Source organism: Geotrypetes seraphini, chromosome 2 (genome assembly GCF_902459505.1).
Source record: "Geotrypetes seraphini chromosome 2, aGeoSer1.1, whole genome shotgun sequence".
NCBI classification, from domain to species: Eukaryota; Metazoa; Chordata; class Amphibia; order Gymnophiona; family Dermophiidae; genus Geotrypetes; species Geotrypetes seraphini.
This window is the reverse complement of record NC_047085.1, coordinates 387,492,602-387,514,079: the sequence shown is the minus strand read 5'-3', so window position 1 is coordinate 387,514,079 and position 21,478 is coordinate 387,492,602. Positions and strand designations below refer to the sequence as shown.

The 21,478-nt window shown below is 42.7% G+C and overlaps 1 protein-coding gene across 5 annotated transcripts in view; it reads left to right on the top strand.

Moving 5' to 3' along the window:
- Nucleotides 1–20,616, top strand: part of CREB5 (cAMP responsive element binding protein 5) — a 786,358-nt gene extending 765,742 nt beyond the window's left edge. For 4 of the 5 annotated variants that reach the window (XM_033930760.1, XM_033930759.1, XM_033930762.1 and 1 more), the window contains 2 exons: nucleotides 5,735–5,843; nucleotides 19,455–20,616. In XM_033930760.1, the coding sequence (XP_033786651.1) occupies nucleotides 5,735–5,843; nucleotides 19,455–19,615 (270 nt within the window). In that variant the 3' untranslated portion in view covers nucleotides 19,616–20,616. Of the gene's footprint in view, nucleotides 1–5,734; nucleotides 5,844–13,365; nucleotides 13,402–19,454 lie in introns of all 5 variants that reach the window. The other variant, XM_033930763.1, reaches the window with a different exon arrangement.
- The last annotated feature ends 862 nt before the right edge of the window (nucleotides 20,617–21,478 follow it).

The window sequence follows — 21,478 nt, the reverse complement described above, 5'->3', positions numbered from 1 at the left end:
ATGTAAGGAAATGCATAACATTAATAATGAAAGCACAGACAATCTGTGTGCTTATTAATAGAGAGATTCCTTCTTAATGAAAACATTTCATTTCAGAATTGGTCAATGAGAACTACCATGGGATTTAAAAGCTCACCAGACCTAGTAATTGTTGCTTTTTTAAAAAACTTTGTCATAAAAACCTCAAGTTTTTATGGGTCGTGTAATTTCACTGAATGAATCCCATTCAAAAAATGCATTCAATTAAAATTTGACAGTGCCATCCATTTAGAGAAGGCAGCTAGCTATGCATATGGTTTTTGTGAGATGTCTCCTGTAAGTCAGCAGGACTTCAGCTACCACAGGAGATACCCCTGCATTGTGTCTCTCATCAGGTCCAGTGCAGTTATAATTACTGTCGTAGTTGCTTATATTCCAGCAATACTAAGCTAAAGTTCTAAGCAGATTTCATTAAGAATAAACTTGATCATATATCTAGGAAGATTAACAAATATTCAAAATACATGTATTAGAGAACAGATCGTTATAACACAGAGATGTTTAAGATAGCACAAATTTCTTGAATAAATAAGTCTTCTTACAGCAATGAAAAATAGGCAAAAGATCTAATCATTATAGGAAGTGATGGCCAAAAAGGAGAGGGCATGTGATGAAGTTAAGAGGTGACAGGCTCAGCAGTAATCTAAGGAAATACTTTTTTACAGAAAGGGTGGTAGATGTGTGGAACAGTCTCCCGGAAGAGGTGGTGGAGACAGATACTGTGTCTGAATTAAAGAAAATGTGGGACAGGCATGTGGGATCTCTTAGGGAGAGGAGGAGATAGTGGACACTGTGGATGGGAATACTGGATGGGCCATTTGACCTTTATATGCCGTCATGTTTCTGTGTTTCTAATTTAAAAAAAAAGATTGGACCATTTTCTTATAACGTACATTCCTAACACTTGAGTAAGATATCAAGTTGCCGTAATGAATGAGATGTAATCTGATAATAGATGGCCTACTAATCTATTCCATTAAATATAATGGGCATAAACCATATAAGATCTTAAAAAGTAAACATGCTAACTTAAACAAAATGCGGACTTCAATAGGTAACCAATGTAAAGTCACATAATAAAGGGTGACGGTCAAAAAATCTTAAAGAATAAATGAATTGAACGACTATGTTTTTGTAGTCTGCAGCCTTTCCAAAAGATCTTTCGATATACCCAAATACACCACATTTCAATAAGCTAATTTACTTAATATAAATGACTGAACTGTTAGTCTGAACTTATCAGCACAAATATACTTCTGAATTTCTCTTCACTTTTGCATGACCCAGGAACAGTTTTTGATGAATGTATTAACTTGATCAGTCATGGTTAACCTATAACCGAGAATTATTCCTAGGATTTTAATTGATCTTTCCAATTTATATGTATTTTTATCTATGTGAAAACCAAGTTATTATCAAAAACTATTTTATTGCCAAGATGTAAAAATTTTGCTTTTTCTTCATTAAGCTTGGGAAAATTGTTCCTCGGTCAAGTACTTAACGCTGGGTTTTACTAAACAGTGGTAGAGGTTTCTACCACGGGCCAGCGAGTTAAATACTCCAGTGCTCATAGAATTCCCATGAGCATCAGAGCATTTACCTCGCTGGTCCACATTAGAAACTTCTACCGCCGTATAGTAAATGGAGCCCTAAATTCATATAATTTGCTATTTGAGGTAGAGTATTGTGAAATGTCGACTTGACTGTAAACAGAATGGTGATATCTGCATAAATGTAAACCTGAAAACCAAAATATGGTATGGATGCAACTGGCCTATAATTAAGTAATGTGAGAGGAGTTAAGAGTTGGATTTTTCCTAAATGGAATAAGAACAATTTTTCCATACATTTTGGGAAGCTTTCCTAACTCCTTTTGGAAGTTAAACCATAATCATAAAACAGATTTAAACATATCTAAAGCGGACTTAATCAAATAAGTGGTGCAACTATCAAGGATGCAGTGTGGTTTTGAAAATTTAACAGTCGTATTAAGATCTGGCATGGCTAGTGAAGAAAATGAGTTCTATATTCTATAAGCCGGACAAGAGTCTAAGGGCTCCTTTTACGAAGCCGCGTTAGCGGCTTTATCGCACGTGACTTTTTATCACGCGCTAACCCCTGCGCTAGCCGAAAAACTACCGCCTGCTCATGAGCAGGCGGTTGCGGCTAGTGTGGCCGGCAGTTAGCGGCTTCGTAAAAGGAGCCCTAAGACTAAATTTATAATTGGTGCATCGGATATAACATTGTCTTACCCCGTCTTCTACAAAACTGCGTGAGCGTTTTATAGCACAGAGAGCCACGCTGAATGGGCCACGCTGCTCCCAATGCTCATTGAGTTCCTATGAGCATCAGGAGCAGCGCAGGCCATTCAACACAGCTCTCTGTGTTAAAAACCGCTAGCGCAGTTTTGCAGAAGAGGGGGTTACTGTTTAATCTATTTGATCACCTTTTTTGCAGACATCAAAACTGTGTATAGACCAAGGAGGTTCTTTTAGAAGGGATAGGAAACTTTTACTATGTAAAAAGCTAGTTTATGTGTACAAATGGGTATAAATGTATAATACTTGTGTACACTGTTTTGTGGAAAATTTCTTCATAAAGGAAGTTAAAATTCCCAATAAATAAGTAGCAGCTTTTCTAAAATTGCAAGTGCAGATTACAAGGGGGACGTGATGTTTGGTGAACTTTAAATTATAGGTATTCCTCCCAATTTTAGGAGGTGTATACATATGTATTTTAAACAATTTCTCTGTCAGCATTTACAGCTCCTCTAAATCACATATAAATGTAAGTGAAGTTGTTGTTTGGACCTGGGGTTTTGAGGAGTGAATGAGGGGTAGTTGTGTTTATCCCTCTGGCCTTAAAAACCACATAAGAAGAAGCCTAAAGCTCTGTGGAACTTTAACTGGTTCTTTTGTACATGTAGCTTTACAAAAACCAGCACTTGTATATTGGCCAGTACGCGCATGTGTAAGTTGCAAAATTGGCACTTACAAATATATCCCAAGTGAAGCTGCTCTCTGTTTGCATTAGATTTTTTTTTTTTTTTGTAAAAAATTTAAGATTAAGTTTAATAAAATTTGCTATACCATCTGAGCCAACACCATCACAGAGGTTTACAAAATATAAAACCAATGTAAACCAAAGATCAGGAAAGAACACCATTATATCAAAAGAACAGACCTAATCCATTCTATTCAGAGAGGAAACATCACACCATAAGACAAACCATCACAGATATATAACAGCATCACTCAAAATCTTGATTCAAGATTCCTCCATGAAAGGCACATCAAATTCTGTTTTGTTCCCACTGTACATACTGGAAAATCTGCATGCCTTTGTGCATTTTACAAAAGGTGCCACAATCAGTGAAAAATACCCAGAAAACTTGAATATCTCAAGAAGTCAACTTAAAATCTCTCCCCACCCCCACCCCCCTGAGCTGCACAGCACCCTCACCTGCAGCATGTGACAATAAAGGGATCTACAATACTGGAGCTGCTGAAGCTTCACCCAGAAGCATAGTGAGGAAGGAGGTACCTGGGGTGGTGGTGCCTGGCCTTGCTATGCCAGCCCCCCCCCCCAAAAAAAAAAAAAAAAAATACTCTTCAACAGTTAACTGCCTAAGGAATCAGACAAATCAGACCATCTAAAACACAGTCCTAGCTTTGATTGTAAACCCTTCTGGGTCAGGAATATAACCACTGTACCTGAAACTAACTTGTCATGAGCAACAACTGAAAAGGGCATTAGCTAAATCTAAAATCCCTTCCTTTACCTTACTGATGAGGTTGGAGGGGGGTGCATGGGGAGGGGGAATAGTGCATTTAACTGGATAGGGGAGCTCCAGTCCCTTTAAACCTGGATATTCGGAACTGGTGCCTGGACATTGCCCAGCACTGAATACCTGGACACAATGCCACTGCCTGAATATTTGGTACACCGTCAAATGCGCGCATAAAAAAAACTTGCATTGGCAAATATGCCTCGACAAATGCACGCATGGCATGCGCACAGCATACGCGCAAGCCTATGGCGTGACTGCCTATGTTGGCGCGCGCATTTGACGGGTCACCGAATATTTACCCCCATATTGTTAATCAATGTAAAGCTAGTGCTCTCAATTGGACAGCTATGAGGTGAGGAATCTAACGTGCTGTGAAAGAACCACGCCGATGAATTATGGTGGATCTCTAATGGAAAAAAAAAATATTTAGCGATGTGTTAGATTTCAATGATTCCGCCAGTTTAAAGGGAAGCTGGGACCCAACAGTGATGCCTTTTAAATGGATCACTATTAAATTATTTTATTTGTTTCTGTCTGAGTGTTTAATTATCACAGGAAGGAACAGAGTCTATGAAATATGCAAAGCTGATGTGCTCAGTTGCTTTAAGATCTGAATTAGATAATGCAAGCCTTAGCGCTAATGGAGATTTAATATAGACTAATGTGAAAGAACACATGAATGGGCTGCTGAGCTCGTTAATAATTAAAGCATGTTAGCACAAATCATTTGAAGCAATGTGATTGTATGAATATAATGATAACATTAAGACACCTAAAACTCATTAGAGTAAAGCTAATTTTTAGTCTTACTGTCATTTTTGGCAAGAAAGTTAGTGGCAAATCTTTTTTTTTTTTTTCATGCGGTTACTTTAAAAAATTGATTTGGAAATTGACAGACTACATTCAACCGGAATTAGCCTAATGCCTCAGGCCAGCTGGGGCAGAATCTGAAGAGAAATACTAGGGCCACGTAGAATCTTGTATGAAAGGCCTGGACTGTCTGAATTGATTAGCAAGGGAGGGGGGGAATTTATTCAACAGTGTTATGGCCTTCATGCAGGCTTGATAAATCCCCCCCCCTAAATCCCCCCTCCCCCCCGACTCATTAGTAAGGTAAGTTAAGGGATTTTAGATTTAGCTCGTGCCTTATTCAGTTCTTGCTCAAGACAAGTTAAATTCAGGTACAGTAGTTATATTCCTGACCCAGGAGGGTTTACAATCAAAGGCAATGGAGCATGAGGTGACTTGCCCAAGATCGCAAGGAGTCGTAGTGGGATTTGAGCCAGGCTGCCCTCATTCTCAGCCCACTACTCTAACCATTCCCCTAATGTAACTTAAGAAGATATTTGAGTGGCAATAGAAATATTCTTTGTATGTGTTTCTCTTGTACAGCTGACAAAAAGTGTTTATGCCATGGGGCTATTCTACCCTTCCCAAACCCTTAAACCCTCTCATCTTTCTGACGACCTTTTTTCCCATAGCACCCGGGGGCGGACTATCCATTGGAACAACAGTACATTGACCAAGGGCCCACAGCAGTAGGGAGCCCGCTCTCCCCTAGCTTCCATCTTTCGATGGGTGGTTTGGGGCCTATGGCCCTTATCGCCTGAGGACACAGAACACTGTCAGTCCATCCTTGCTAGCACCTCTTTGTGTACAATAAGAGAAAGTCATCATTGCGTCCTATTTTTATATTCTGTTCTTTTTGCTCTCTTAACTGATTAATTTCATTTTTCCTTTTAACCACCCACCATTCAATTGTTCTTGCTCCTGTCAGATTGGCTCAGAAAAGAACATCAGGGTGAAAAAAATGATGCAAGGCTGAACCAGTAGAAAAGTCCTACTACATATGTATGCACTTGGGAGTTTGGTGACCGTCTCTCTCTTTTTTTTTTCTTTTCATAGAATGAAGTTTCAATGCTGAAAAATGAGGTAGCACAGCTGAAGCAGTTGTTACTAACTCATAAAGACTGTCCAATAACTGCTATGCAAAAAGAGTCACAAGGATATTTAAGTAAGTGATGGGTTTATTCATATTTATCCGTATGAATTTTTCTTTTATCCAATCCATTCCCAGTAGTTAATAAAACAATCTCATCTAATTAGGCAGGAAGTCTAAACAAGCAATGCCTGTTTTTTACAGTTTGGGAGAAGGAATTCCTTTGATGCATTCCCTTTGTTTACTTATCTGTATATCAATCATGAAATGCGAAAAGTGTACTGCTTTGATTGGATTTGGATCTGACTCATGCCTATGTAGTAGCAGGGTCAAGGTGATTAAATATACAAATTAAAACAAAGAATGTCATTGACTGTTGAGTGAGGTAATTTGCCTGGAGACGTGGGAAACAAGTGAGAGGATTTAATAATATTAGTGGTTCTCTCTCTTGGCCCACTTTTGGATCTGGCTTGTGCAACAGTTGCCAAAAATTGGGCAAAAATGTCACCTTCAAATGAGGAAATTCTAAAACCTCATCACAGATTTCATTTGAGAAAACTGGATGATGCAGAAAGCAAAGTAAACTTCCCCGTCCGTATTCGCAAATTCCGTATCGACGGATTTGCTTATTCGCGGTTTTAAATTTTAAAAATGCATTTTCATTTTTCAGGCTATTTTAAGCCCTTTAAGCCCCCCCTTAAGCCTTACCTGATGGTCTAGCGGGTTTTCGGGGCAGGAGCGATCGTCCCACGCTCCTGCCCCATGCAGATCGCTCACAGGAAATGGCTCGAGAGACTACGGGAGCTCAAAGCAGCCATTTCCAGAACGAAGTCTCATTTATTATCACTGGTCTACGTATAAAGGTAACTTGAGATGTTTTTGCAACTGAAACATGCTATGTGACAGTGATAATTTTTTTTTTTGGTGACAGTGATAAATTAAGGCTGTTTCATTTAGGGCTCCTTTTACAAAGGTGCGTTAGGGTCTTAATGCGCGGAATAGCGCACACTAGCCGCTACCGCCTCCTCTTGAGCAGGCAGTAGTTTTTCGGGTAGCGCGCGCTATAGTGCGCGCTAATCCGGTGCGTGCGCTAAAAACACTAGCGCACCTTTGTAAAAGGAGCCCTTAGTTTTTGTATGCTGTGAAAGTAGCAGAATTTCACAGCTTCCATTTTATTTTGTTGTCTATTATGTTTTTGGTTTTAATTTTCTAATTTTGGTTTATTAATTTAGGGTTCCTTTTTACAAAGCCGCAGTAGTGGCTGCCGCTGTGGCAATCGCTTTGACATCCAAAGGGATTTAATGGGCATCGGAGCTTTCGTCTTGCAGCAGCCTCTACTGCGGCTTTGTACAATGGGGTGTGGGGGGGGTGTTAGAAAATAATTAGGCTCTGTAGTTTGTGGCTTAATGTGTATGTTTTTTTTATATATTTTGCTATGGAAGTCTTATTGTAAGCTGCAGAGGAGAGTCTGGAACTAGATTGTGGGGTACAAATATTGGAAATAAATGAATCAATAGAATCATAACCTGTATAAAGGAACCATCTGTCAATATTTATTTATTTAATCAATTTTCTATACCATTCTTCCAGGGGAGCTCAGAATGGTTTTACATGAATTTATTCAGGTACTCAAACATTTTTCCCTGTCTGTCCCGGCGGGCTCACAGTTTATCTAATGTACCTGGGGCAATGGGGGGATTAAGTGACTTGCCCAGGGTCACAAGGAGCAGCTTGGGTTTGAACCCACAACCCCAGGGTGCTGAGGCTGTAGCTTTAACAACTGCGCCACACACTCCCTCAGAGAAAAAAAAAAAATGGGCACAGCGTTTAAAATGAAAATGCTTACCTAGAAAATTGTATCAGTAAGGAGAGAAGAAATGGAGGAAGTTAATGCTTCCTCTCTGATGACAAAGTGCAGAGCAAAAAAAGAAAGATCCCTGCATGCAGAGATGTCACTGCTCAGTGAGTCCAGGATACTCAAAAATACTTAGACAGACGCAGAACATTAAGGGTAAAAGTATACTGTGGCCCCCTTTTATCAAGCTGTGTTAGGGTGTTGTTTTTTTTTTTTTTTTGCCAGCCGCTGCGGTATAAGCTCCGAAGCTCATAGGAATTCTATGAACATCGGAACTTTTACCGCAAGCAGCCGGCGATAAAGAAAACCCCCTAACACAACATGATCAAAGGGGGCCTATATTTATAGAAGATCTCAAATTCATGTGACAGCAAGTGAAAAAACCCCCACAACAGATCCACAAAAGCTGTGGCAATATGAAGAAAACTACGACATCGAAGTAAACAATTACGCGGGGCCTTTTACTAAAGCTTAGCAGCCACTAATGAAATTAGCATGTACTAGGAAGCCCTACAGGTATAAAATGGGCTTCTTGGCATTTAACACGTGTTAAGCTTTAGTAAAAGGGCCCTTAGAGAGAACCCAGGACTACATCCCAAGAACTGAAGGAGGTGTAGGTCTTAGAAAAATAACTCCCCCTTTTACAAAACCATAAAAGAGGTTTTTAGCGCCGGCTGGCACACTGAATGCTTTGAACTGCTCTGATGGTCACAGAGTTCCTACGAGCATCGGAGCAGCGCAGAGTATTCAGTGTGCCAGCCAGCGCTAAAAACCTTTTGCGCGGTTTTGTAAAAGGGGGCTTAAGTTTCTCAGAAAGTGCTACAATGCAAAAGTAAATGGCCACGTTTACTCATGGAATGTTTACCCAAATTTGACCAGCCACCAGAAATGTAGAGAAAAAAAGCAATAGAATTTGCAAAACAAGAGGGGTGACCCCCTCTAAGAACCTGGACCAGCAAACGAGGAAAATCTATGTATTTTATTTGGTGAAATTTGATTTCCAGTATTAATCCAAAATGGATTACAACTAAAAAGCACACATGACAGCAGGAAATAGTTCTAATCTAATCTGATCTAGGTTTTGTGGATTGCTCTATGCCTATTAAGGATCAAGGCAATTTACAATGTCAAGAACCCATGCATATCACAGGGAGCTACAGAGAACTAAGTTAACAAAAAAGAATTAAAATTCCAGTACATAGTGAACTCAGAAGGAATATAGATGATGGTTAAAGCCACACAGTACAATATGGCCTGTTTGTGTGATAGTGTCAGAATTAATGAATGGGTTTATTTATTTATTCATTCAATTTTCAATGTCGTTCTCTCAGGGAAGCTCAGAATGGTTTACATGAATTTATTCAGATACTCAAGCATTTTGCCCTGTATGTCCTGGTGGGCTCGCAATCTATCTAATGCACATGGGGCAATGGGGGGGATTAAGTGGCTTGCCCAGGGTCACAAGGAGCAGTGTGGGTTTGAACTCACAACCTCAGGGTGCTGAGGCTATAGCCAGGGCTGGATTAAAGGGTAGGCCCAGTAAGCACAGGCCTAGGGCTCTAAATGGTCATGGGGGCCCGCTGGTGCGGTGCTTTAGGGCCTCACCTTTGCCGGATTCGCTGGCAGCAGCAGCAGCATTGTCACCCCGCCCTCCCATCTCTCCCTCCCTCCCTCACTCCCATGCAAACCCCAGTGACCCTCCCACTGCGAGACGACCGACCCACCGACAAACCTCCCTCCAACAGCGTCGGCAGCCGCAGCACTAAACAAGTTTCTTAGCAGCTTTTTCCTGCCAGTGATTTCCTCTCCTGCATCATTGATGACATCATCAGTGATGCAGCAGAGGGAATCACCAGTAGGAGAAAGCCACGAAGCAGCCTGTTTAGAGTGCTGCAGCTGCCGACGCTGCTGGAGGGAGGTTTATCGGTCGGGCATCTCGCGGTGGGAGGGTCGCCAGGGTTCAGAGAAGGAGAGATAGGAGGGTCAGCGGGGGTTCGGCTGCACCAGGGGGGTGGAGGGAGAGAAGCGGTCTGCCTCAGGTGCTCGGCCTGGCATTATGAACTTCTTCGGGTAGCAACAGCGTTTACAATTCGCTGCTGTTGCCGGCTTCAGGCCTTCCTCTCTGCCGGGTCCTGCCTACTTTCTGTTTCCATGAAGGCAGGACCCGACAGAGAAGAAGACCCGAAACCGGCAAAAGCGGCGAATTGTGAATGCTAATACTGCTCGGAGAAGTTCATGACGCCAGGCCTTGGGTGACAGAAGGAGGAAAGGGGGCAGAGGGGGAGAGAATTGCTGCATCCAACTGGAGGGAGAAAGAGAGGGAAAAGGAAGATGAGGAAGGGAATGGAAGGATATGCCATGGCTTGGAGGGAAGGGAGGGGGGAAGAGATGCCAGGGCATGGAGGGAAGTGTGGGAGGGAGGAAGAGATGCCAGGGAATGGAGGGAAGGAGGAAGATATGCCAGACCAAGGGAAAAGGAAGGGGGAAAAGGAGGAGATGTCAGAGCATGGAGGGGGAGGGAGAGATGGAAGAAAAGGAATGGAGAAAGATGACAGGGAATCAGGGAAGGGAAGATGTCAGACCGTGGGGTGGGAAGGAAAGAAGAGAGAAGAGAAAGCTGTCAGAGCATGGGGGGGTGACACAGAGAGAGCGAAATGGAGAGGTGGCAGAGCTGAAATCAATCATGTACAAAAGAGAAAAGGGGCACAGGATAGACAATTTATGGAAGGAGCATAGAAAGAGGGAAGATGCCATATGGAACAAGGAGAGGGCAGACAGTGGATGGAAGGGGCTGATGCTGCATGGAAGACAGAGAGAGGACAGATGCTGGCTAGAAAGAAGAGAGTGAAGACAAGATGATTAAAGCAGAAAAGACAAATGGTAGAAAAAAAAAATTTTTTTGTTGCTTTAGAATAAAATAGTATTGTAGTTGTATTGATAAAACTTTTATAAACAGAAAATAAGGTAATCTTTTTATTGGACTAATTTTAATACATTTTTTACTAACTTATAGAGACCAAAACCCCCTTTCTCAGGTCAGGACAGTATAATGTAAAGCAGTATACTATATTGACCTGAAGAAGGAGGCTATGCCCTATGAAAGTTAATTGAAAAAATTGATTAGTTCAATAAAATGGTATATTCTTATTTTCAAATTTTGTTTTATTTCTATTTGTTAATTTGTAAAGTGGTGATTGTCAGTTTCTTCAAATTTACATCTGGTATATTTATATTTTTCAGAGTATTAGGGGGCTGTGTATCATTGTTTCTGTGGTGTTTCACTGTTTGCAGTTTGGCTTCTTGGTGGTTCAGTTTAACCTTTATCTACATATTTTTATTTTTAGTTTATGATTACTTATTCCTTACTGGGTGAGGGTGTATCTGTGTTCTGTGTATATGAAAAACATGGTTTTCTGTTAGCGTTGACTAGCCTTGTTTGGCGAAATGCATTGGGCATGGTTCTTGGGAGCACCTTGAATAAACCTGATTTGAATCTCAAATTTTCTGCCAATCTTGTTTTGTTTCATGTTGAATTCTTTGGTGGACTGCTTGCCTTGTTGTTTCGTTACAAGTTAACATTCATGGAGTGGAACATACTAAAGGAGTTACAGATTTGATTGTTTATACATACATATGGGTTACAGTTGGTCAACATAGAGTGAGGAAGTTGAGAGGCGTTGTAAACTTGGTTATTAATATAGACTTATATTTCAGATTGTATTACTGCTGTACAATATATTTGAACACTTTTATATATGTTTGGAAAGGGTTCAGAGTTAAAGTCCTGGGAAGTAGGTGGAAAGGGAAGGAAGGGGGATTTGTTCAAATATGTTTTGGGGTTGCATAGAAGAAAAACTGTGCACTGGTATGCTAATCTTTGTTTTGAAAAAAAAAAAAGAAAAAGAAATATAAGTGGAAATAAAGAAGTAAATGAAAACAGATAAATGGGGGCAGGGTGTAGGCGGGATATGGGCGGGGCCAGGCCAGGGGGGCCCAGTATACTTGTGTGCCTAGGGGCCCTTGAAGAATTAATCCTGCCCTGGATGTAGCTTTAACCACTATATGAATGGATGTTCCATATACCGTATTTTTTGGTCCATAAGACACACTTTTTTTCCACCCAAAAGTGGGTGGAAATGTCAATGTGTCTTATGCAGCGAAGATATAACTTTTTAACACCCCCCCCCCAGTCGGGTCATGAGAACTGAAGGCACCATTCGGAGGGCGGCGCTGACGCAGGCAGACGGGCAGAAAGCTCGCGCCTGCTGGCTGTCACTGAAAGCACCATTCAGAGGGTGGCGCTGACACCGCTGGACCACCAGGCAATGGGAGAAGCTTAAGAAGGTGCAGAACAGAATGGGAAAAGGTGGCGCAGGCCCAGGCAGACGGGCGGAGAGCTCGCACCTGCTGGCCAATGTACCACTGGACCACCAGGCAATGGGGGAGATTTGAAGAGGGACGGGACTGGGTGGGGGGTGTTTTAAAAAGGGATGAGGGTTAAAAAAGGTACTGGGGGTGTTTTTAAAAGGCCCAATCAGGGGGGGAGGTGTTAAAAATGTATATCTTCCTACAGGACAAGACAGGGGTGTTTTAAAAAATGACAAGGGTTAAAAAAGGTACTGGGGGTGTTTTTAAAAGGCCCAACCAGGGGGGGAGGTGTTAAAAATTTATATCTTCCTACAGGACAAGACAGGGGTGTTTTAAAAAATGACAAGGGTTAAAAAAGGTACTGGGGCTGTTTTAAAAAGGCCCAACCAGGGGGGGAGGTGTTAAAAATTTATATCTTCGCTATTGGACAGGAGTGTTTTAAAAAGGGACGGGGGGTTAAAAAGGTTGTTTTTAATTTTTGTTTCATTGTTCTGCATACTGAAGGTTGCTCCCTGCTCTAGGAGGGGGTGGGGGTTCATGCTGTGATATTCTTGATTATTGTTCCTGTTTTGTTTGGGTCTTGTTTCTGTTTTGGGCTATGCCCTGTTTGCAATTTATTTTGGGGTACCAATAAAAAATGTTGTACCATAAAAAGGGAGGGGGATTAAAAAAGATACTGGGGGGCAGGTTACAGGACAGGGCAGTGCAGTGGGACAGGGTACAGAGCCTGACAAGGAGTGTAGAGTTGGGTGTAGAGCCTGGCAGGAAGAATTTGGTTCAGAATGGGATTTTTTTCTTGTTTTCCTCCTCTAAATTTAGGGTGCGTCTTATGGTCAGGTGCATCTTATGGAGCGAAAAATAAGGTACTCTGCTGGAAGAGACTAAGGCAGTTGATGCTGGATCTGTCCTGGGTGCTTATCATATAGAAATGTGGGTTTTTTGTTTGTTTGTTTCCTTCAGAATTTTAGGTAGCTAGTTTCCTTTTTAGTATCCAATGGCAGGTTATTCCATGTATTGATAGCAACTTAGGCATCCAACCAATTGAAGATGTGCATGTCCAAAGATCATAAAGTGTGTGCACTGTCAAATTGTGCCATATGAAAATTTTATTTTTAAGTTATTATTTTTAAGATGCTTCAACAATCCCTGCTCCCTTAATAGTTGTGTTATTGGCAAAATAAGTACAGAAGAAAACGTGACAAATGCTTCCCACACAGTGACTGTCAACTGGCTGAAGTGTATGTGATGTCATTTGTGGCATTCTTTCCAGATTGGGTGTTACATGGCCAGCGTGGTGGCTTTGAGGGAAGCAAGGGAGCTACTAGATATTTCTAAAAATGATAACTATAAAGTAAAATTTTCCATTTTATACAGGGTGAGTACTGCTACTCAAATGATGCCCGGTTCCCGGTAAGTGGAGTTTTCTTTCAAGGGTACAGTACATGAACAGTTCAGATGCATGCCCACTAGACTGGGTTAGGGTTTGTTCCTTAAAACATCAGCTTCATCTTTTTGTACTTTTCAGCCTATAAAGGAGGTTTTGATTAAGTAATGCCTCTTTTTAATGCCCTGCAGTAGTATTTTACAAGAAAAAGAGATCTTATTTCTTATAAGAGGTCGTAAATATTTTATTTTTGTAATTATTAGCATTGCTCTTCTGACTAAGAAACACACACCTCTCCAATAATATATATACTGTATATATCTCGTACATTTTTACTATATGTTTTCTCTAAACAGAGTTATGGGCTTGACCAGCCCAGTGGCCCCTATGGTAATGCTGTTCACAGCCTTGTAAAAGGGCCTGTATTTGATTCATAGCTCAGGTACTTTACTGGGTGTGTTCAAAAGTAACCTTCACAGCTTCTGAAGGGTTAGGAAGTTTGCCATGACACCATGCAAACATCCTGTGGCCTGATTTCTGATGATCTAGAACAGCGGTCTCAAACTCAAATCCTTTGCTAGGCCACATTTTGGATTTGTAGGTACTTGGAGGGCTGCAGAAAAAATAGTTAATGTCTTATTAAAGAAATGACAACTTTGCAAGAGGTAAAACTCTTTATAGTTTATAAATCGTTCCTTAATTGCTTCTGATAATTTCAGCTATACACAGCTGAAAGCAGTGCAACATGCAGAAAGTGAAGTTTAGATAGTTTTCCACTTTCTGCATGTTGCACTGTTTTCAGCTGTGTATAGCTGAAATTATCAGAAGCAATTAAGGAACGATTTATAAACTATAAAGAGTTTTACCTCATGCAAAATTGTGATTTAGATTCTAAAGTATCAGCTGCAAGAGACAAGATTTTGGCGTAGTCTTCTAGGGGAGAATCAATATCCGACTTGTGCCTGGAAAACTTGTGCCTTAAGTGTCCGGTGGTCGCGTCCGCAACCGCCTTCAGCTCTCACCTCCTCCAGACACAACCCCCCTCTTACATCAAGAAGTCACCGCCAGGAGAGGTGCTGAATTTCACGAGAGTTCATGAGGTTACGTACGCACGCACAAGCCGCACTGCCTCCAATGGTTACCTTATGTACTGGAACGCTGCCTGCCTTACTGCTGTAACCTCACGCAAGCGCTTTCCTGCGTATGTATGCGATTATCCTCTCCACTCCACCTCACAATCGCGTACAGACACAGGAAAGCCCTTGCGTGAGGTTACAGCAGTGAGGCAGGCAACATTCCTGAACAATGGTAACATACCGAGGGCCTCAAAATAGTGCATGGTGGGCCGCGAGTTTGAGACCACTGATCTAGAAGGTGTACGGCCCTGTGGCCAAGAATCATTGCGCCAATGAGTAAACAAAAAGCAGATGGGAAAGAATATGATATAGGAAAACTATCCCCAATTAATTGTAAATGTAGATTCACGTACCAGATTCCAGCCCTGGGTCTGATTCAACTGGAAGTACAAAGGAGTAGGAAAGAGGATACTTCCAGGTCAAAATTACAAAAGCAAAAGATGATTAAGAGTTTTAACTGACTCTAAGAAGCTACTCAGTAACTCTGCTACTATTGTAGGGAGGGTACCAGACTGCAATTTTAATGGCCAGTATCTTCTCTATAGTACTTCAGACCTTGTGAAATAATAGAAAGAACTGAATTTAAAGAAAGAAATTCAAGTACAGTTTCTAAATGATATATATTTTCGGTGACCCATCAAAAGTGCGCCGGATATTGGCGTGCTAACAATCATGCCCCAACATTTGCACACAGGAGAAATGCACGCCACCTATCAGGCCTTCCCATTTGCGTTCTGAAGGGTTGTGAGGGGGGTGGGGATCCCCCACTGCACTTACAACTCCTCATGCTCCCATTGAGGTCTGGGGGGAACCCCCTCCAGTACACTTAAAACATACATATATTTGGAGAGCGCAAATTTTAAGTGTACTGGGGGGGTTCCCTTCCCACACAGACCCCCCTCAACAGAAGCGTGCAAATGGTAAAGCCTGATAGCAGTCACAGCGGCGGCACGCATTCCTCCTGTGCGCATATGTCGAGAATGAGTGTCGGCATGCCAATGTTTGGCGCGCTTTTGATGGTGTACCATATTTTCAACTAATTGAGAATTGCTTCCATGCAGCATTTCAGAACTCACGGCTTGTGATTTGCTTCAAGGATGCTGATACACAGACATGCCTAGAACTAGATATGAACTTGATCAAGACTGTCCTAGAATCCGGGGAAAACCCCAGAAAGCTTATTGGTAGCCTGAGGCCTAGATGCACTAAAGAGGATCGGAAAGTCCATGGGCTGGATTCACGAACCTGCCCGATCAGGCCCGATCCGGGCAGGTCCGACGAATTCTTCAAACTAAAATATGCAGATGGGGGCGATCAGAGGAACGCCCCCATCTGCCCGCCCGGATCGCTGCTTTCCCTGCAGATGGTCTGCGCATGCGTTATGTGTCCGTGGTTTTGTTGGGTTTTTTTTACTGTTGTTTTCGGGCCCCGACTCTCCTGCCCTTGTTATCCCCGGCGGCCGCAGCCTCTTCCCAGCGGTGGTGGAACTCAGCTGGTCATGCCCTGCTCTCTGCACCTTCCCTGTAGCGCCAGCCCGCGGGTTTAAAGCAGGGCTGCACTGCGGCGTGCAGCCCCACTTTAAACCCGCGGGCTCGCACTGCAGGGAAGGCAGCAGAGATCAGTCTGGGTGAAAATTGCTTCATTTGTCAGGGAGCCAACAGGCACTGCTCTCCCCCCAGCTGGACAGTGGGAAAAGAAGGTTTGTGACTTATCCCCAGCAGTCGCTTCTTCAGTTGATCAGCCAGCCCAGTCGGATCGAGAATTTTGTGTTGTGAATCGCGTCCCTGCCTACTTTGCACGCGTTTCTTCTCATTTGCGTGCACGAATCACAGGAGAGGTTAGTGAATGGGGCCCGAGGGAAATCTGGTCGCATAGGGGTCGCAAACTGATCGGTACACGATCAGTTTGCTTTGTGAATCTAGCCCCATGTCTTTCCGATCCGATTTTTTTGGCCAATTCAAAAAGAGCTATTGATGCACTAAAAGGATTGCATGCAAATGATTCACGCAGATGTTCGTTGTAATCCCCGACTCAGCCTCCAACTGAGCGCTGTGAGAGCAACTCTCACAAATGCACAAAGCTGGTAAGAAAAGCCCAAACAGCTGAGAGGCAGGGGAAGCCCCGAAAGCAGCCCCCTGCCACTCAGCTGTTCAGAGCAGGAAACCTTTTTTTTTTTTTTTTTTTTAATGAGAACAGATGCTGTTCATCTTATTATTTTTATTTTAAAAAAAGCACCCCCTTCCCTGCTGATGATGGCCCTACCATGAACCACCACTGTGAAATGACACACACACACAACCGCCCCGCGGCAGTGAAAACAGCAGGAGGATTGCCCACTTCTTCCTGCCATGTTGACCCCCCCCCCCCCCATGAAAGACAATTGGCAGGAAGGAAGCCCACTCCCTCCTGCCACCGGATGTTCCCCCCAACTCCCTCTCCGGTACCTTTTTGCATTGGAAGAAGGAGGGCAGCACAGTCCCTCCTCCTTCAAGGTCTGACGATCCTAACTGCAGGGCCTTCTCTCCTTGATGCATCATGTGATGCATGGGGAGGGGCCTAAAGCCCTGATTGGCTCAGACACCTATGGCCCCTCCTAGGTGATGGATCTGCACAACAGGAAGAAGTGGGCATTCCTTCTGACGTTTTCACTGGTGCGGGGGGGGGGGGGGATTCGCGGTGCCAGTTAGTAGTAGACGGTTGTCATCGATGGAGGGGCTGCTTTTTTCTTTTCTTTCTAATGGGGGTAACATGCACAGCATCTGTGCGCATTTAAAAAAAAGAAAAAAGGTTAGCCAGCGATCACTTTTTTAGTGAATTGGGGAACCAGGTTAGCATCGATCACTCTACTAGTTTACATGGCATTTCAATATTAATGAGCTTATTTGCATGGTCAGATTGGGGAATGAGCGATTGTGCAGAAAACCACATGGTGAGCCATTTTCTGCATCAGGTCGGTAAAAGCGATCATCGCTAAAGCTGTTAAAACAGGTTTAGCGACGATTGCTGGCTTTAGTGCATCTGGGCCTGAAAGATTTACAAAGCCAATCTGGAAAACTTTAAAAAAAAGAAAAGGTAAACAATTCGCCAAAGGAACTGAGGAGCCCATAAATAACACTTCATAGAGTTGGAAAGGATCTCAGAATATCATCTAGCACCAGTGGCAGAGGGGGGGGTGAGCGGTACCCCAGGCAGCGGCGCCCCTCTCCCATCCTCTTCCCCGCCCCTCCTGCCACACGTACCCCGCACCTTTTTATCTCGTGTCAGTTTCGTTGCGCTCTCTGATGTCACTTCCTAAGCACGGGTCCCAGAAGTGACGTCAGAAAGCATCGCAGTTCAGGCCAAAGTTTAAAATGTACAAGGGGAAAAGAAGGGCATGCGCGCGGCAGGTCTGAGAACAGGAGGGGTGCCAGCGCCCCGAGGAAGACCGTGCTTGGGGCGAACTGCCTTCCCCCACCCCCACCCCGGCATCCCACTTACTACGCCACCATCTAGCACTTCTCTGCCTTCAGTCAGATTTTGTTGTGAATGTTTTTATCATGACCCACCTAGAATGGCAGATAGTATGGGCTAAAAATGTTTTGTTTTTTTAAATAAGAACTTTTTAAAAATTCTGTTTCATCTCAGACCCATGTTTCTCTTACCTGATAAATATTCCACAACTCTGTTAGGTGGCTAACTTATCTCACAGAAAGCTGTTCTAAATGTCTAAACCAGGGCTGCCCAAGTCCGGTCCTCGAGATCTACTAGCAGGCCAGGTTTTCTGGATATCCGCAATGAACATGCATGAGAGAAATTTGCATACCAAGAAGGCAATGCAGGAAAATCTCTCTCATGCATATTCATTGCGGATATCCAGAAAACCTGGTCTGCCAGTAGATCTTGAGGACCGGACTTGGGCAGCCCTGGTCTAAACTAACCACCCCTCCCTCCTCTCTCCCCCTCCCCCGGCTGCAACTTAAGTCCAATGCTACTTAACTTTTCCTCAGCAGAGAGGGTAACTAACTGATCACCATTTACACACAACCCCAGTTTGTGGATTAGAAGGCTGCTGTCAGGTCAGCCCTTCCCTCAGTCTCCTCTTTTGCCAGCTGAAAAGAATCCTATTCCTCAGTCTCCTGTAGGTCATATTATCTAGCTGTCTAGTCATTCTTGTTATTTTTCTTGGAGGTTCCCACTTGCCTCTCATTTCTTGATGTATGGGGTCTAAAAGTAAGCAGTACTGCAGAAAAGGGATTATTTAATAGTATAATAAGTATCTCAAACTGTGCTACATAACTTAAGCCCTCACTGCCCCCCCCACCCCTACCCATCTACTGTAGAACACCCCTAGCCTCTCCTCCTGCAATCCATATAACTGTTGGCTGTCTATCAACTTACATGGCCAAAATTATATGGATATTAGCCAGCTTTAAAATAAAACATACTTACACAGTCAGCACCAGATGCTGGCTGAGTAAATGTTTTTTAAATATCAACCCTCTTATATATTTTTTAACTTACAGAAAAGAATCATATTCAATCCCAAACTTTATTAAAATTAGTAGTAACCCCCTTGAAGTTTGTAGTGATTTTTTTTTTTTTAACTAACTATAAAACCATGGGTTTCTTTCCTGTGCTGATTTCAGCTGCCCTCTGACAACTAACAAGGTACAATAGGAAAGACACTTGTGGAAGGACAGATTTGATGTGTGTCAACATTAGTGTGGATACAACAAATGACTCCTGTAGTCTAAACTTGCCATTACTCTGAGATCAAAAATAAGTAGGCTTTGACAGTGCCTGACAAAGCCATGTGTTTCAGAAACTTCTGTAATGTGATTGGAAATGTGAATGTAAATAGGTCAGTTGCTATCATTTAAGTAGATTCATGGATTTCTTGCAGCATCTTTTACACACACATATACTGTTCAGAAAACATACCTGTGTCTTTTTTTCCCCTCCAGGCCCCGAGAGTAGTCCTCCTGAAAGCCCGATGCCAGCGTGCTCACAACAACAAGTCATCCAGCATAATACCATTACAACTTCTTCTGTTAGTGAAGTTGTAGGAAGCTCCAACCTCGGTCAGCTGACCAGCCACAGGACAGACATGAATCCTATTCTTTAAAACTTATGAGTCAAAAACTGCCCTTAGGGGAATGGTGGTACATCCAACCATCATACTTATAAGAACATTTTTCAACCTTCAACTGAGACCTGGAAGACTCCTCAGTCCTTGAAAGACTCGCTTTTGTTTTTATAGTTGTTTTAAAAGAAATGTGTATTTTATACTTAGTTACACAAAAAGGCAGTTATGCAATTAATATGCTAGCAGCTTGGAAACCTTGGTGCTTTTCTCCAATTTTCTGGTACCAGTTACTTGTTTATAAGCTGAACTTTTTCTGTACATAGTCTTGGTTTCATTCACACCAGCCTAGACTGAAGCCTCAAACATGGTTTTTTTTGGTTGGGTTTTTTTTTTTGTATTTTATTACACTGTGGGCTGTCAGCAAATAAGAAGCAAGCTAGAAAAATTCAGTCCAGTGATTTCTCCTCTGACTGCAGTTGTCCCCTGGTCAGGTTTGCATCCAGTGTTCACAATATTAGATTCTGGAATCCTCATCACCTGCTAATAGTGGAACCAAGCCTTTTCTTAAACTAGCACTGCTAGGAAGAGATCATTTCAAGGGGTAGCTTTACCTTAGAATACTGAGAAAATCATTGACCTTCTTGCATAGACAAATGAGCATGTTTGGAAACAGCAGTGACGCCTGAGAAACTCCTAAACTAAATTAGTTTGACTCTGTAGACACAATCCAACCACGCCATCGTAAAGTTCTGCAAATGCATTTTGTACAGCAGTATTCTTATTTTATGAACAATTTACTGAAACAGATTACATTTTATCCAAATTTCAATTTTTTTTGCTTTTTTTTTTTTTACACACTTTTTTTTATGATGCTGTGGCTTTCAGGAATGTTTGCTTCAAAAAATAAAATTAGAGTAGCTAGCACTAGTGTAATCCTAGTGACTGTATTGCCTTGTGTTGGAGGGAAGCAATCAGCATCATCATTTATATCAGTGGTCTCAAACTTGCGGCCCGGGGGCCACATGCGGCCCGCCAGGTACTATTTTGAGGCCCTCGGTATGTTTATCATAATCACAAAAGTAAAATAAAACAGTTTCGTGATCTTGTCTCTTTAGCTATAAATTACAATATTATTATTAAGACTTAGCCAAAAGGAAAGATTTATAAACTATAAAGAGTTTTACCTCATGCAAAATTGTCATTTCTTTAATAAGACATTAACTCTTTTTTTCTGAAGCCCTCCGAGTACCTACAAATCCAAAATGTGGCCCTGCAAAGGGTTTGAGTTTGAGACCACTGATTCATATCAAGCCTAGGCAGCTATGGTTTTCGAGAGCCATAGGCCAGTCTGGTTGTAAAGGCAACTAAAATATACATATTTGTTGAGCTCCAAGACCAAACGTAGGCAGATTTGTCAGCAGTGGTGTTGTGAGGATGAGAGGCTCTCCTACCCCACCCTCTTCTCCACCCCCACCTCTACATGCTCCTTCACACCCCCTCATGCTGTGACGCGCGCTGCTTCCCTTTCCCCGCACATCTGTAACATTCCTGGCGCGAGCAGCAACCCCCATGCTGCTGTCACGCCAGCATCGGCTCTTCCTCTGATGTCATGTCCTAAGCGCGGGTCCAGGAAGTGATGTCGGAGGAAGAGCCGGCGCTGGCACTACAGCAGATTGGGGATTGCCGCTCATGCCAGGAGCGTTACAGAGGTACGGGGGAAGGGAAGCAGTGCACACGTGTGGCAGTGGGGAGGGGGAGGGGGGAGGATGGATACCTGCACCCTCCCCAAGATATAGCCCAGGACAGACCACCCCCCACCTACCCCCTTGTCAGATAAATATTCATTGTAGATAGACTGAGAACTAAACCTGCTTGTGGCTTTCAAAGGCCGGCGCTGCATCT